Below are 18,359 nucleotides of genomic sequence, written 5' to 3'. Positions count from 1 at the left end.
ACCTAAAGAAGCATGGAAAACTGAGAATGTTTTCTAGTATCCAGTGTTAGCAGCCCAGTGGTGGGGTTCAGTTTCCAGGGCTGGCAGTGCTAGTAGTTGTCAGGCGTAAGAGATACTCAACAGAGTTCTGTTGTATTAAGCTTCCTTTGTATGAAAACTGCATCAGATATTCCACCTCATTAGTAGTCAAACAAATCCTTGATGGTTAGCAACATTTAACATTTTTTCATATATGTTTTGACCACTTGTATGTTTTCTTTGGCGAAATATCTATTTAAGTCCATAACCTATATTCTAATTGAGTTATTAGCTTTGTTTTTTTCTCTCTTGAGTTATAAGAGGATATATATATATATATATATATATATATATATATATATATATATATATATATATATATTTTTTTTTTTTTTTTTTTTTTTTTTTTTTTTCTTTTCTTTTTTGAAGACTAGCCTTTGTTTTTCTTCCAGTAGCTATTTATTGAATACTATGTGCCAGCTACTGTGGATTCTAGGACTATAAATGTAAATAAGAAACTCTCCCTGAATCAAAGGGCTTCAAGTTCAGTTGCAAAGACTTATAAACAAATGGTTACAATAGAAGATAAAAATCAATAAACCTCTACCTTTCTTCATTTCCAGAAATGCAGTATTTCTTCCAGAAATACTTACTGCTCACTATACTTAAAATTATTTTTTCCTTTTACTTCCTTCATCCATTTCTCACCACCCCCGTTTCCCCCACCAACCCACAACCACCAATCTGTTCTCTGTATGTATGAGATTATAGTTTTGTTGTTATTTTCTTTTGTTTTAGATTCTATATATAAGTGAGATTATATGGTATTTGTCTTTCTCTATCTGACTTATCTCACTTAGCATAATGCATTTGAGGGCCAACCATGTTGCGGAAAATGGAAGGAGTTTGTTCTTTTTTATGGCTGAATGGTATTCCATTGTACTACACATACCATGATTTCTTTATCTCTTCATCCACCAATGGACACTTAGGTTGTTTCTATATTTTGGCTATTGTAAGTAATGCTGTAATGAACACGGGAATGTAAGTATCTTGCTAAGCTAGTGTTTTCATTTTCTTTGGATAAATACCCAGAAGTGAATTTGCTGAATCATATGATAGTTCTATTTTTATTTTTTTGAGGAATGTCATGTTTTCATATTACCAGCAACAATTTACATTTACACCAACAGAGCACAAGGGTTATATTTTCCCCACATTCTCACCAACACTTGTTATTTGTTGTCTTTTTAATAATAGCCATTCTAATAGGTGTGAGGTAATATGACATTGTGGTTTTGATTTGCATTTCCTGATGATTAATGGTGTTGAGAATCTTTTATGTACCTGTTGGCCATTTGTGTATTTTATTTGGGAAGATGACTATTCAGAGCTTCTGCCCATTTTTAAATCACATTGTTTGTGTTTTTGCTATTGAGTTGTATGTGTTATTTATATTTTCTAGATATTAGCCCCTTAACAGACATAAGATTTACAAATATTTCCTTCCATTCAGTAGGTTGCCTTTTTACTCGTTGATGGTTTCCTTTGCTGTGCAGAAGCTTTTTAGTTTGACGGAGTCCTGCTTATTTTTGTTCTTGTTGTCTGGGCTGTCTTATGGTATCATATTCAGGACATCATTGCCAAGATCAATGTCATAAAGATTTCTTCCATGTTTTCTTCTAATAGTTTTATCGTTACAGGTCTTATGTTTAAGGCTTTAGTCTATTTTCAGTTGGCTTTTGTGTATGGTATAAGATCGTGGTCCAATTTTACTATTTTGCATGTTGATATACAGTTTTCCCAGCACCATTTGTTGAAGAAACTATCCTTTTGTCACTGTATATTCTTGGCACCCTTGTCAAACATCTGTTGACTGTATGCATGCAGATGTATTTCTAGGATCTCTATTCAGTCCCATTGGTCTACATGTCTGTCTTTATGCCAGTATATGCTCTTTGATTATTATCGCTTTATAATGTATTTTGAAATCAGGAAGTGCAATGCCTCCAGCTTTGTTCTTCTTTCTTAGGATTGGTTTGGATACTTGCGGTCTTTAGTGGTTCCACCTGAGTTATAAAAACTATTTTCAATTTTTGTAAAAAATGATATTGGGATTCTGAAAGGCATTGCATGAATCTGTAGATCACTTTGGGTAGTATGGATGTTTTAACAGTATTCAATCTCCCAATTCATGAACATGGAATGTCTTTCCATTTGTTTGTGTCTTCTCTAAACTCTTTCATCAATGTTTTGTAGTTTTCAGTATACAAGTCTTTCACTTGCTTAGTTAAGTTTACTTCTAAATATTTTATTCCTTTTGGTGCTATTGTAAAATAAAGTTTTTTTTCTAATTTCCTTTTCAGATAGTTTGTTGTTAGTGTATAAAAACAACTGATATGTGTGTATTGATTTAGTATCTTGCAACTTTACTGATTCAATTTATTAGTTCTCACTGTTTTTTATGGAGACTTTAGAAAATTCTACATATAAGAACATGTTGTCTCCAAAGAGGAACGATTTTACTTCTCCCTTTCTAATTTGGATACATAGCCTTTTGATTTCTTAGGGTTAACATAGGTATCAGTTTACTGGGATTCCCAAACTGCAGGGGACGCAATTAGGACCCTCTCTCAATCTGGGGTAAAGAGATAATTAGTCATCATCCTTCCACTTTCTTGGGAGTGCAATCATAGCATAACTTTACTAAATCAATCCTCTTCATAAACGCTTTCTCCCCATTTCACAAACTCTTACCCTTCCATGCCAGCTCCCTGTCACTTACTTTCCTAGATATTAGGGATACAGTTACTTTGGGATCCAGAAGTGCCAGTCATCCAATATGTAAAGCAAAATTAGGCCTTACATTGACTGAATACTTTTCCAGTGGGAAAATGATCTTCCAAGTCCAGACCTTGTGTCAAAGAAGGCTGAAAGCAATTTCAATTTTCCCACTTACTATCTGAGAAACTTCATGCAAGTTCCTACACATCTTTGAGCTTAGGATTCCTCATCTGTAAAAAGTATTAAAACGATCATTTCATTAAAGAAACATTGTGAAAATTATAGATAGTGTATGCAAACATCAAGCCTAGTGTATTAATTAGGGTTCTCCAGAGAAACAGAACCTATAGATCAGCGGTGTCCAAACTGCGGCCCGCGGGCCAACTGCGGCCCGCAATCCATTTTTAATTGGCCCACAGCAAATTCCAAAACTATATTTAGTTTACTTAAATAAACCAGGTGAGGCAATACGTACTTCACCTCGAGTGAGTGGCCCAGCTGTTTGTGTATTTTACCGCATATGGCCCTTGGTAAAAAATGTTGAAAAAAGTTTGGACACCAATGCTATAGATACATAGGCCAGGAGCACAAAGGAGGTGGGAGAAGATCATGTCCCAGCTCAGTCAGGCAACAATCAGATCAAATTCAACCTTCCTCCACCTTTTTGTTCTCCTCAGCCCTCAACATATTGGGTAATGCCCGCCCACACTGGGGAAGGCAATCTGCTTTACTTAAGTCACCAATTCAAGTGCTAATCTCTTCCAAAAACAGGTCGCAGACACACCCCAAAACAATGTTTAACCAGATATTTGTGCATCCCATGGCCCAGTCAAGTCGGCATGTAAAATTAACCATAATATTTAGTATTGTTTTTGATGTTTTGGTGTTGTAGTTATTTCAATCTAAATATGTATCCATGTGCGTATCTCCTTTAGAACAATCCAAGAAAGAGCTCTTAGCCCATGTTTGGCAACCCCAGCAACTGTTTACCAATGCACTCAGTTAATTATTTCATTAGCCCTGGCTATTAGAAAGCATTTTTTATATCAAGCCACCATCTTTGTCTCTTTATATGTTAGTTTTCCTAGTTCCACTCCTTAAGGTCATTCAGAATAAGTCTCATTCCTCTATCACATGCAACTCATCAGTCATTTAAATATAGTGCTTGTGTTCTCCTACAACACTCTCAGTAAAGATCCAATACCAAGTTCATGGCAAATCCAAGACTAGCATTTGGACTTGCAAGTCCTAGGCCTCAAGTGCATACTTGGACAAATAATTCTGGCTTCCTCTGGGCTGCAGTGGTCCCCCATCGATGTCTTGGTTCCTTGGAGTACTGCAACCCTTTACTGGCTATCCTCTGTGTTTAATATTTTAAGAACTTGTTTTTTGCTACAAATGAGAACCAGTTCTGTTCCAGTGTTGTTTGTCAGAAAATGTGATGGACATGGTGGTGTGGTTTAGTTGACATCAAAGAGATCAGAACTTTCTAGAACACACAGACACAGCCTGGGATGAAACAACTGCATCAGACAATTACCCAGCACTGAACATTGCAGTATTGTAGTTCTACTTAATTTCTTCAAGCACAGTGCCAACAGTTCTTGTACTTCAAAATGGATTGCAAAAAAAAACAAAAGTTTGCAAATGACTGTTCTGAGATTGGGATCCACCTGCCTTAGCAAGTCTGTCACAGTCCATTCTCTCTCTAGCAACCTGACCATCCCTGCCCCCCCGCAGCTTCCCTTTATAACCCAAACTGTAGCTTCTCAACCTGTTGTCTCCAGTATTTTCATGCTCATATTTAAAGTATTTTGTTACCTTTGAAAAGATCATAATCGTATTTTGTTATCCTGAGGCAGTCGTGACATATTAGGTTGGTGCAAAAGTAATTCTGGTTTAAAAGGTTAAAAAATTGCAAAAACTGCAATTACTTTTACACCAACCTAATAATTGCAAAAACCACAATTAATTTTCCACCAACCTAATACTTTAATCACTCTTGAGAATGCATCTCTACTCCCCTATATGATTTCCGCTTCCACTATTGTTTTTGAAAAATAGATGCCATGAGGATGCATTTTGTCCACTAATACAGGAGTTATGCAAAATTTCAATGAAATATGAAAAGCAAAATCACTTTTTGAGTCACTGGAACCCATATTGGAGGAATATAAGCCATTTTATTAAATAATATTTCTGAGTCAAATTCTGTAATGAGAAGTTAAATGAGTCTACCAAGAAGCAAGGATGGTCTCAAATTGCATATAATAGAATTAAATCAATGATAATTGTAAGGATACCCAAGAATAGAAAATAATAAGCAACAAGAATACAGTGGATGAGAAGGAGTATTAACAGGGGATGATATAGAAATGAAATTTTAAATTAAAGAATAAAATAAAAAAAGAAAGAATAAATGAAAATAAAGTACATCCTGCTTTTGTTAGTTCAATATCTTCGTATACTTAGAGACACTTTTATTCTCCCCCAAAGCTTCCTAATTATTACTAAAAAGACGTGCTTAGATAAAAAAATGACAATTTGAAGATTAAAAAAATAATAAAATATAGAGGAAAAACAGGGTTGCTAGATGGGAGGAGGGTGGGAATGAGGGAGAAGGTGAGGGGATTAGAAAGCACAGCAACCACAAGATTGCCACGGGGATATGAAAGACAGTTTGAAGAATATAATCAGTAATGTTGTAAAGATTTTATAGGGTATCCAATGGACACTTGTCCTTTTAGGGAGACCACTTCATGGACAGTGTAGGTGCCTGACCACTGCAGTGTACACCTGAAGCTGAAGCTGAATAATAACTATAATTTATGAATGTCATAAATTATAATGTCAACTGAATGTCAACTATAATTTAATATATATAGTCACAGGATGTGGAGTACAGCACAAGGAATAGAGTCAGTAGAACTGTATTCCTTATGTCTGCTATATATGATGTCAGAAGGATAGTAGATTGGGGGAGGGGGGTTATCACTTTGTGAGGGGTATAAATGTCTATTACATTGTTTTTTACACCTGAAACTAATAATAAAACAATAATAATAATAATAATAATAATAAAAGAGGAAAATGTTGTATTTTCTAAACTACAGAGGTATGATATAATTTATTAAATAATGATGTTAAAATATCAATTGAAAAGAACGAGACAAACAAATGAGAAACAGAAACTCATAGACACAGACAGTGGTTTGGTGGTTGCCAGAGGGTAAAGGGGGTGGGGGGTTGGAGATGAGGATAAGGGGGATCGAATATATGGTGATGGAAGGAGAACTGACTCTGGGTGATGAACACACAATGGGATTTATAGATGATGTAATACAGAATTGTACACCTGAAATCTATGTAATTTTACTAACAATTGTCACCTCAATAAATTTAATTAAAAAAATTATAATGCACTATAAAAAAATAAATAAAGTAAAATATCAATTGAAATGTTTAGTTCCATTTAGGCAAATATTGAGTATGTAGGACCCATTTGCCTAGAGTGAATATTCTAATATACCATTGAGCTTGTTGAATAACATGGAAACTGTGGAAAACCAGGGTAAATTACATCAGTTTTTGAGCACATACCATGCCAAACTACACAACTTTTGTTTGAACAAAACACCTGTGAACATACCCATTTCTAAGGCAGTATTGTTTATTATACAGGGGACAGAAATAATGTTAGTGAAATGTCTGCTGTGTTCAACAGCAAGTCATTACCTTGTGGGAACACGCAGGTAAAGAATGTATTTAAATGTAAGAGCCAGAACCAAAAAATAAGGCCAACTGAAGTATAAAATATAGCATATCCCAACAGGGGAAGATTTTTAGGATATAAAGTAGTACTATAGTAGAAAGTCCACAAAGGGCTTTCAATTTTCAGCAGAAAGCAAAGCATAAACAAAGCAAGAATAAAGAAAGCAAATAGTATCAATAAATCAACAAACAACAAGTACTGGCGAGGATATGGAGAAAAGGGAAGCCTCATGCACAGTTGGTGGGATTGCAGATTGGTGCAGCCACTCTGGAAATCAGTATGGAGGTATCTCAAAAAACTGGAAATGGAACTACCTTATGACTCAGCAATTCTACTCCCAGGTATCTATCCAGAGAAACCCAAAATGCTAATTCAAAAAAATTTATGCACCCCTATGTTTATTGCAGCATTTTTCACGATAGCCAAGACATGGAAACAACCAAAATGTCCATTGGTAGATGACTAGAGTAAGAAATTGTGGTACATTTATACAATGGAGTGTCACTTAGCCATAAAGAAGAATGAAATCTTACCATTTGCAATGATATGGATGGACCTAGAGAACATTATGAAAAGTGAAATAAGTCAGACGGAGAAAGACAAATACCATATGATCTCACTTATATGTGGAATCTAAAGAATAGAATAAATGAACAAACTAATCAGAAACAGTCTCAGACATATAGAGAAAAAACTGACGGTTGCTAGATGGGAGGGGATTAGGGATGAGGGAGAAGGTGAGGGCATTAGAAAGCACAATCAGTAACCACAAGATTGCCAGGGGGATATGACAGATAGTTTGGGGGAATATAATCAATAATGGTGTGAAGATTTTGTAGGGTGTGAGATGGGCATTTGTCTCAGTAGGGGGACCACTTCAGGAATGGTGTAGGTGCCTGATCACTGCGCTGTACACCTGAAGCTGAAGCTGAATAGTATTGAATGTCAACTATAATTTTACATATAGTCACAGGATGTGGAGTACAGCATAGGGAATAGAGTCAGTGGAAATATATATGATGTCAGAGGGGGTAATAGACTGGGGGGGGTTCACTTTGTGAAGGGTGTAAATGTCTATTACATTGTTTTGTACACCTGAAACTAACAAAATAAACAAATAAATAAAAATAAATTTAAAAAAGGAAAGCAAACAGTCAGTGAACTGTTGGTAGAAACAAAACACGTGCAATATAAGTAAAAAGAAAATCTAAATTGTGAGAAAAAAAGAAACATGACAGGAGCTCAATTGTGAAAAGAAAACAAGCAAATCAGAAGAGCACTGAAATGAAGGTTAGTTGAAGGTCGGGACTATGAACATAAGGAAAATTGTGATAATATAATGGGGTAAGAAAGCTTTCCAGTGTAAAATATCTTTAACTTCTGATTAATATGTTTTGCTTCTAAGATGAGTATATGTAACACTCTCTTAATAAGGACTTTTCACGAAAACAAATCAAGATGATGATGCATTATTCTTTCCTCCCCAATTGTAAATATAAGTTTTGAGAAAGTGGCTACAGCAATCATTCCTTAAGATTCCTGGGGGAACAGGTGAGTGTCTCAAAAAGTGGGGGGGGAAATCAACATTTTATTATGCTAAGATTAAAAAATGAACAGATAACTTATAAATTTACATTTTATTAATACATTAATTTTAACAGTTTGGTAGGATACCAGTAGTTTTATAGATCTATTTTGATTCTAGCACATTCATTAGTTGCTTTGCAAATATACAAAGTACAGGATTTCTGACAAAAATAAAAATGACAATATTGGAGTCAAAGAATATGTACTTTCCAACTTCATTATAATTGGAAACTATCTAGTCATTTTTATTAAGTGTATTTATTATATATGCTTAGAATGTTTTGGGCATATGTGAACATCCGGTCTGTTTGCATTTGGAATAGAATTCTGTTTACATAGAATGCATTTATAAAGTAATTATTGATACAATTAACCAAGCATGAATTTGAATATGAATTTGGATACTGAGGGATGCATCTCATTTGCTTGGCATTTTCCACGAGTGTGGTATTCTACTATATGAATATTCTAGCCTTCCCCTTTAGAAGTTCAAACTTTTAAATTTGAATCACCTTTGAAGAAAACGTGTCTCAAATATTACCTTTCTACATGTAACTTAAACGTTTCTGGATAGCTCAGAGTCATTATTAGGGAAATCAATAGCTGTGCTGGATTGTAATACTCTGCATTCCTCTGGGAGACTGATGAGCGCTCCCACTATAAAAAATGAGCCTTGATGACTGTTTCTTAATTTCTTCTGCATACCTTTGGTACTTCCCCACTGTTCTCAGTCACTGTCAGTCACTCGGTGTGCTGGCCTCCAGGAGTTTCCATCCCCACCCCTCCTTCCCTCAGATAAACTATTGCACACATCCTTTTCTAATTGGCTGCTACATTTACCTTAAATGAGACTCTTATTAGATTGAGGGAGGATGGGGAGGAGGGAGGAGAGTACTTAAAGTTACCAAACCTGCAAATGCTGAAACTTGTAAATACTAAACCTGCAAATATTTGAAAATGAGTATTCCTGGACATCAAGAAGATAGAAATGAGTAGGAACTGCCCTTGTTGCAATGGGTTACACTTTTCTCTAAGTATAATAACTTGCTCCATCTCCAGGGAAATCAGAGAGTTGCATCAGAAGATTTTTCTCTGGAAGTTTCAGAGAGAAAATTTACTTTCACGCTCAGAGAGTGGGAGCAGAAACTGGAAGTACCCAATCCTCATGGAAATGATCCTGAGGGACCTGATCTGGAGAAACCTTTTCATTCTCTTGGGCTAGCCCAGAGGGAATAGATCGCTTTGGGAAATAGCACCCTCCATTGTGAGGTCAAAGTGTCAAAGGGCAGGTTTCTCTATCCAAATGCGTGTCCCGTGCTGTAATATCTTCAGATACAGTATGGAGGCAGGGGAGAAAAAGAAAGAAAACTCACTGGAAAATTTTAAATCAGGTCTTTTCCTTTTAATTATCCATCATCATATGGTTCATCTCAGTATGATTTTCCTGTATATTGTTTAAAACTTTCTGCTTATTGACTCTTCATTTTGTATTAAGTATTTGTGTTACCATCAGTATTGAAATTAAAAATGAGTTTTTTAGATTTATCATTTTACCCATTAACTACTTAGTGTAAGGAATCAAACTTTCACATATTATAAGAAAATTTAAAGACACCCTAATGGAAAAAGAAAAAAAGAGAAAGGTGAGGTGGGATTAGAAATCTTATTAGCAGTGTATAATTAATACTTAAATAAAACTTTATTTCTATATAAGTCAAACTTTCCATTTTGTAATGACTAATATCAATTTGTGGTTTTACTAGTCCCTACAAATTCACATTCGTAAAATCTTTAAGAAATAACTTTCATGGAAACTGTCCCATGCAGGTAAGATATGTTGACCACTTTGTCCGAATTTTATCTGGTTGTTACGTATATATACAGACTATGACAGATCTAAGAGAGCTGATTATTATATAAGGAGGGATTGACTGCTTCAGCATATTAAATTTTAATCTGGTGTTATGAATGATTTTCCATAATTGCCAGTTTCCAAGCCTTCACCAAGGAAGAGTTCTCATACAGTGTGAATCTTCTACAACATGGTCGCTTTTAAACACAAAGCAGCAGGGTATTTTTGAGAACTGTTACTTCAGAATTTTTAGTCAAAGCACTCAGTTTACCTGTCTACTTGGCAACATAATCAATGGAGGCCTCAAAGTTTCAGATATTGTTTTTGTGCGTAGTCTGAATGAAAGTTGCCGTTTATAAAAATAAAAATAATTCATAAAACTATCTATACTTATGGCAACTTTGTTGGAGATCGAGATCTATGTTCTAAAATAAAGCACTTAGCAATAAAAATTAGGTCCTGCTGTTTATATTTTTGATGGTTTCTATTCTCCCTGAGATAAAAACAGATCCATGGTCAATCAGATTCTAGACTCCTCTGTCCCTCAGATCAGGAGTAAAGAACATATAAGAAAAAAATGTCTAAGAAGCTTTATTTTTCAGATTTGAAATTCAGATACAAAAACTATTTTTGTTTAATAGGATGTTAGGTTATAGTTTTCAAATCACTGATGTATGAAATAAGTTTCTGAAAAAAATTTTGATAGGAAGGGGCATTAGGGCACCACTGAGAATAACTGTGGTAAATAAAACTGCTCCTTTAGAAAGGTCTCTATGTCTAATCTAAAACTAATGGCAGGAGAAGCTCTATGGCCCTCGAGCTGTCTCCCCTTCTCTCTGTTTCTCTCTGTCCCACCGCTGCTACGTCCATTCTCTTTCCTAAGGATATATTACTAATAAACCCTGCTTGCATATTAAAATAAATAAATACATAAATAAATAAAATATAACAAAAAACCCAAAATAAAACTAATGGCAGGAGCCATTGATCATCCCTACGATGATGTTATTTCAGAGCAACATGGACTCTCAAGCAGAAGACTGTTGGAATCAATATGATCAAGACTCTCTTGAATGCAGCCTATGCAATGAGTAAATTTACCATCTTTGAAAGTCATGGAACTGCAAGATCTCATGAACATATCTCATTGTATGTTCACAGCTGCAGTAATGCACACAAAATTATGAAATATTTATTGTCAATATTGTTATTCATTTTTTGTCCCCTCAGAGAAACAACTCAGAGGCTTTGAAAACATTCACCCAAACCTGTAAAAAATAGGTTCCGGTTGTTGAAGCAGTGGAAATGTAAGCAAAATTTTTAAAGTCATCCATTTTTCTTCCCACTAAATATGGGTCATGATATTTTTTTAGATGAAATCTCAATTTGTTTCATATAAAAATTTCTAGGGATGTGAACAGGAGTTAGAAAATAATTGTAATTAAAGACAGGAGCTTGAGGGAAATTAATTAAATCTCAAATATCACAGTCTTGGAAACTTCGTTTTTACATAATATTATTATGGTTGTGAGAGTTGAAGAAGTGGGTCCTGTGCCCATGAACATAGGCTTTACTTGAATGATATACTAAAAAAAAGTTGTTCCTGTTACTTTCAGCTACAACTGAACAAATCAGCTACAAACTGAACAGCACTAACAGTAAACTAATTAATGTTGTACTTTAGGTAATAGCAAAGAAGTCATTTCAGTTTCCTTGACTTTAGCCTTTAAGTTAAAATGTACATGCTATTATTAAATTAATTAATAAATCGACTGGTTAATTCCTTCTAGTCTCTTTGGGGAGAAAGAAGGGACTTAGAAATAGGCATTTGCATTACCAAAGTCCCAAACCAACAGGGAATTTTGTCACTTTTAATGCACACTAACACTTCCAGTCTTAGCGCCTTACACAGGAGCAAAGAGCTCGCAAAAAATCGTATACTCTCTGTCAACCGCTCTGAACATAAATTGAATCACTTAACAAAAAAAGGCATTATAAGATCTCAAAGGGGTGTAAAACTTCACTAAACGTGTTCTTTCCTCTACTGGTTAAATAAACATTGAGTGAGCTTCACGTGCAAATGTGTAGTGTTCCTAAAATGAATACCCAGATGCATGGCTTAGAATGTTCCACAATAGGAATATTGCCAAAAGAAAGAAAAAGAAGCACATATCAAAAGAAAAATAATGTTTCAGTGTGGATATGAAATAATAGCTGGACCCTTTTACCTGCAGACTCCCAAAATCTAGTGTTGTTATGGAAATTGTAAAAATTTTCTCTTGTAATAGAGCATAAGGGAAAGGGAAAAAAAATGAAATTTTATTTCATTTTGGCATCGTGAAATGACAATTTAACCTCAATGTGAGCATTGATCCGCCCTTCAGGGAATATTATTTACCTGTTAGTGGGTAGAAACTTGGAATTACAGAAGAATGGTTTTACTCAAGACTATTTATAGAGCCAATAATGATTTTTCCTTGGCGTGAGTGTCTCTTTATCACCCAATGTCATCTTGATTAGGAATAGAAATTCAAAATTTCAATAAGAAATGTGTCAAGGTCATGCTTTAAAAAGCTAATGTTGATTTTAGTTATTAAAATAATAAAATGAATTTATGTAAAATTTGTTGTATTTCTTCTCTGATGCTTAGCTTATTTTCCTAGGAAATTATTTGTATTGAAACCTTAAATTTTGATGGGAATTTATGTGCTACATCAGGAAGGATTGCACTCTTTTATGTACAGATGTGAGAAAATTGAATTTCCTGGTCCTTGTAATAAAATTGTTTAGGAAACTGGGAGTGCTGTTTGCAGTCGGCTCAACTCCAGAAATATTAGGGTCCACGATTAGGAGAAGCCCAATAGCATGAAGGTGAAGGTGAGTGCCAAGTTTTCACCACATCCTGTCAGATGTACAAATAACTTGCTGGTCTTGATTTGGTCCTCTTGAAAGTCGCGGCAATGTTGCAATTAAGCTCATGTCCACTTAAAGGCAACATTTAACTTTAGGGCAAGTAGCTACTTCAATACATAGAAAAATTGCTTCGTTCAATGTAAAAGCACAACAACATAATATGGTAGCAGATGTTAGAAAGAAGTGGTACTCTGAAACTTGACTGTGGATGATCTCAGCAGATAAATGAAATTAAATGAGGGTTCAGGCACAATTCAGGGGACACAGGGTTAGTGAATGATGGCATTCTGAACACAGGTTGAGGCAGGCAACTGGTGTGAGTGGTCAATGAAACCACGAATGTACCTAACTAACATTCCAGGTGACTGGAAGAAATAGGTCAGGCAGGAGTCACCGATTTGCATCCCTGGTAAGTCAGCACACAGGACAGTTCCCAAAGACACTGCTTCCTTCCAGGTACTTACAGTACTTAACCTTGAGATAACCAGACCTGCTCATTCAATTCTACCTTTTGATGCCTTGCTTATACCTGCGCGTGACCTTAACCCCAAAGGAATTATCTTCATTCATCTAAATAGCTCTGCAGTCTGTGTTTCACACGAAGCCTACACCTTCAGTCCTTTCATGAAGGTTCATAGTGTTCATGTTACCTGAGGTGATGACAGGTTTGTCACTGGGCCTTCCTCTATGAACTTAATATAGACTTAACTGACTATGAAAAGGTGAGAAAGAGATCATCTAAGTTATGGAAAAGACTCACTTGACCAACACCTGATGGTCCCTCAGAGCCAAGTCCTCTGGGCCACTTTACATGCAAGGCCATTCAGCAGCTATTGTACAGGAAACTAAAATGAGGTGCTCAGACTGGGGGCATGGGGGGTTGATGATGTAGAAAAAGGTTTTAAGAATCTGCTAAAATTCTGCCTAGGACCAAGTGGCATCACTGTGGATGGTAACTCAAGCCCGTTAATGTCTTCCTCACAGCCTCTGGTAAGCAACAGAATTGCTCATTTAGGAGAAAGGACTTTGATCCAATTTCTAAGAAAGAGAACTGCAGTTTAGGACAGTTCATCTCATTTCTAATCAAAGGAGAAATACCATTTTAGCTACATCTATTCATCAAGATTAAAATTAGAATTATTTATAAACAGATAAAATGTATACATATGAGAAATGCTTAAAAGAATACATTCTTCTTCATAACTACTTTTTAGGTGGGTGTTTCCTGTTATGAAACTTAGAGGTGGCGGCAAAGCACAGATACACTATCACAATGGTTTTCTCAGAGATGACCAGCTTCACCAGACATTTTACAGAGGACTTCCTTGATCCTTGCTAACAAAAAAAGACAGGTTCCAGTCCCTAATAAGAAATGCACCAAGTGGTGAACCACTTTATGGGCAAGAAGAAGCAGGGGCTATCTCCCTACCTCCATTTGGATTAGCAGCCTTGCTGTTCTGGGTTGGGGGTTAAAATAAGTCTTAAGGCCTCCACATCGTTAACAGGTCTGTAACCTTAATGCTTAGAGTGACTCAATACCTTCTTAATTTCTTCAGTGGGTTTACAGAAATTAGGGATGAATTTTCTAGTCTGGCTGAGGGCTATAAAGAGCACTGAGAAGGTATGAGAATGTTCTAGTAAGAGGAAGGAAGGAAGCAATGGCCCAAACACTGCAGAAGAGAGAACATATAACAGACAAAATCTGATTTTATTAAAGAAAATGTATGAGATATTGATATTATGAAAGTGTAACAAATATGAAAGCTCGCAGGTCTTTCTTTGTCTAGTGGATTGTCACTGTTTATATTCTGAAGGCACCAATAGGAGACAAGGCATTCCTTAGATTTCCTTGACAAATAATATATTGTGAGCCCTGAGTCTAGAGCTCACGATCAACCCTGAAGAAATAGCAGTGATTTTTATTACAATGCCAATTCTATTGGTTCGTCAGCTGTAATTATAGGAAAATGTGAAGATCCTGAGATGAGACCTGAGAATGCAACCAAGGTATTCGACAAGATAGTTACGTGACCTGAGAAAATAGTTTCTTATTTATTCAAGTCCACAATGTATTTGTACACAGTGGTATTGATTCTCCACAGCCATACATGTAAATCAGCCTTATTATTTAATAATTAACTCTATGCACACAGAATCAACTAACAAGTTGGCACCAAACTTAGCCAACTAAACTGTCAACGATGCAAATATGTCTGAAGAAGATTTGAGAAAACGCACTCAGGCTCCCAAAACTTGGTTATGTTTGTATGGTTTCAGGACTTTTCCCTAAAAAATCACTGGAACTTAAGATTTAAACAAGGCTTTATTTAAAAATATTGATACTAAATTTCATGATATCTAGTTAATCATGAGAATACTAGAATTTGAGATGAACATTTGTTTTTTGTTTTTTTTTAACCTTCTATAAAGCTAAATGGTCTTTATTTTTAAAAACAGAGAAAAGGTCATATTGTTAATCATAGTACTCTTGGAATGCTCCTGTTTGTTTAGCCAGGTTCTTTGCTGCATAAATATGATATTTAAATAAGGTAATTAAATACAATATATTATTATTGGCAGACATGAAAACTAATGAATGCCACTAAATAATGTCACTAAATATGATGAATGCCACTAAATAAAGCCCAAAGAAAAATACACTACAAAATTTATTGTTTACTTTGATGTCTTACATATAATTATTTTCTATGATTTATATAGATAGCTATTTTTCATGTGCAATTTAAGGCAGCTTACATGATTAACAAGCTTCTTTATTTAAAATATTTTTAATCAATCTCCACTATCATTCATTTTTGAAGAAGAAGAAGAAGAAACAAGAGTCATGTATTAAACCATTTTCTTTGCCTGGGCCTTTTGGCCTATTTCCTGTAAATGTGGCAATAAACAAATAAATGTCTCAGCCATAACTTAGGCGTATGTCTCAGCCTAAATTGCTTTAGAAATCAGTGAGAGAAGAGATTTTAATACTTCTAACAACTTAAAAATACTGAGTTCTTAAGTAACTATAGTCCACTGACATCCGCAAGTAAATGCAGGAGGAAGTAGGCAGCCAAACTGTTAACAAATCCAGCTTATTTGTTAAGATATTTGATGGTGTATATGTTATGTGTTTCATTTTTAATATCACTCACTATTAATTGCAGTTCAGTAAAGCTAGATTCATCTTTGGACTTAATAATAATACATATAAATATAGTTTACCCATATAATAACTGTGAATATAAAATAAAAATATTACATTTTACTGTTTTTTGTCATATTATTTAAAATCTCATTACATATACACAAATATATAACTTCATTACATGTATAATTTCATTAGACATAAACACGTAGATTTTACTGAAACCTATAAATGTGATCATATCAACGTGTCATTATTTGTGTTTTTCAATGCTATCATCCTCCTTTTATAGCTAAGACTACTGAGATTCAGAGATACTCACCAGGTTGCTTAATACTTATAGTGGGTAAGTAAGAAGGCAGATTGTGGCTCATGTGACAGTGCTCATTCCATGGAAATCAACTGCCCACATTCAAGGTTTTAGGTTCATTTGCTGTTCGTGTTGGACTCGGGTATACGAGGAGACTTGCTATTGTGCTAGAGATTTGGAGTTCACCCACGGATCCTATTTTCCTATTCTATCACCATCATTTTGCCTGGGAGGCAAATAAAGGCCTCCCAGTGAAGTGAAGTAACTGAAGAAAACCAGACAGAGATAATGACAACACTGGAACTCAAGCCCTGTGGTCTTTTGGATGCTCCCTAGAGATGAAGATAATTCATCTAGAAGATCACAGCATAGCCTCAGGAGGCAATCACAAGGACATTTCAGTGGGTATATGCAGACGCATTCCTCTTGCCATCTTAACAGTAGAATTAATCCAGATGTTTTTCAACATTTCCTTAAGAAATAATGTTTCTAAAATGACCCTGTTAGAGCTCTCAAACCAACCAAAACCTGTAGCACATTGGTGCCCTAATGCATTTCAATCAAAGAAGAAAATGTGATGAAACAAGGAACAGATTTAGCAGTAGAGCTGCGCTTACCTTCATAAGTCCCGCTTTCTAGGAGAGCACCACTTTTCTCCAATTCCATGAAATCTTCAACGGTGATGAAAATATAGTCCACTCCTGGGACCTCACCCTCCTTATGTGGCCTTGTGGTGCCTGAATAAGGAAAATTAAAAACAAAAGTAAGACTCTAAGTGATTTGTTGAACTTTAGAAATACCATCATGCTTCTGAATATTCAATTATACTTGATTGTACATCCTGCTGGTTGGTAGTTGGCATTTGTCCTTCTGTTTGTTAATAGAAAAGAGTGAGTGGGGGTAAAGAGAAAGTAAATATACAAAGCATTTTTCGTCCTCAAGCTTATAAAGAGTTCATTGCTGGGGAATGTGGCTGCATAGATTTTTCTGTGAAAAATGTAGACCATTGTGCTCTTTTTGAAGAGGTGGTTTGAATACTGAGCCAGGCGTTTGCTAGCTCAGGAATTTCCATACTATCTCATATTCATGAATGAATCTATTGTTCTACAGAGTGCTTTGCTATGACATAAAATACAATGGCAAATAAAAATGTTAGCAAAATGTCGATTTATTTGTATATTTTCATGATCGGCTCCTTTAAAAGAGGTGGAACTGTTGGTTTTCATTTGTTAATTTTGTACCAGATCCTAACTTATATTTACCTACAGGATCCCAAAATCATTACAATACTTAAAATCAAATTAAAGAATAATGGAATTGAGTAATAATTATAATTGAGTTAATATTATAATGCTCATATATAGCTTCTTTCCTTCCTTCCTTCTTTCTTTGCTTCCTTCCTTCTTTCCTTCCTTCCTTCCTTCCTTCCTTCCTTCCTTCCTTCCTTCCTTCCTTCCTTCCTCCCTCCCTCCCTCCCTCCCTCCTCCCTCCCTCCCTCCCTCCCTCCCTCCCTCCCTTCCTTCCTTCCTTCCTTCCTTCCTCCTTTCCTTCTTTCCTTGCCTCATTATTTCCTTTAATTCTCACTGAATTGAGAGGTGACATTCTCCAGAGGCTGCTGCAGGGACATACCACTCCTGTTTCCTGTGTCACCCCTAGAATGAATGGGGCTTCTGTGGCCAGGGTCACAGAAACATCAGCCTGTGGCTGGAAGACTCAGGCTACCAGACCTGCTGCCTTGTGGTGAGGTGGGAACCAAAACAGAGACATATTAAAGGCTGTGGGTTTTTTTCTGGTACACTTGCTTCCCTAAACATTCCCAAAGTTTCTTTGTTTCTTTTTCTATGCTACTTACATCAGGCATTTTGCATGGTCAGATTGCAATTTACATAATACATACATGCAACTAGTATGCAGAAATATACAGAGGGCAAATATATAAGCAAAGTAATAGTACGTTGGCAGGTTTCTTCATATA

The 18,359-nt window shown here is 35.5% G+C and overlaps 1 protein-coding gene across 9 annotated transcripts in view; it reads right to left on the bottom strand.

Annotated features, from left to right (window-relative positions):
• The window catches only part of MAGI2 (membrane associated guanylate kinase, WW and PDZ domain containing 2), a 1,312,004-nt gene that overhangs the window by 533,387 nt on the left and 760,258 nt on the right, over positions 1-18,359 (bottom strand). For all 9 annotated transcript variants that reach the window (XM_074340644.2, XM_074340647.2, XM_074340646.2 and 6 more), the window contains one exon: positions 17,002-17,121. In XM_074340644.2, coding sequence (XP_074196745.1) covers positions 17,002-17,121 — 120 coding nt within the window. The remainder of the gene's footprint in view (positions 1-17,001; positions 17,122-18,359) is intronic.

The sequence above is a fragment of the Rhinolophus sinicus genome, chromosome 4 (assembly GCF_057876585.1).
Source record: "Rhinolophus sinicus isolate RSI-liver-muscle chromosome 4, RSI-T2T, whole genome shotgun sequence".
Lineage (NCBI taxonomy): Eukaryota > Metazoa > Chordata > Mammalia > Chiroptera > Rhinolophidae > Rhinolophus > Rhinolophus sinicus.
This window is presented reverse-complemented; position numbering and strand designations above follow the sequence as displayed.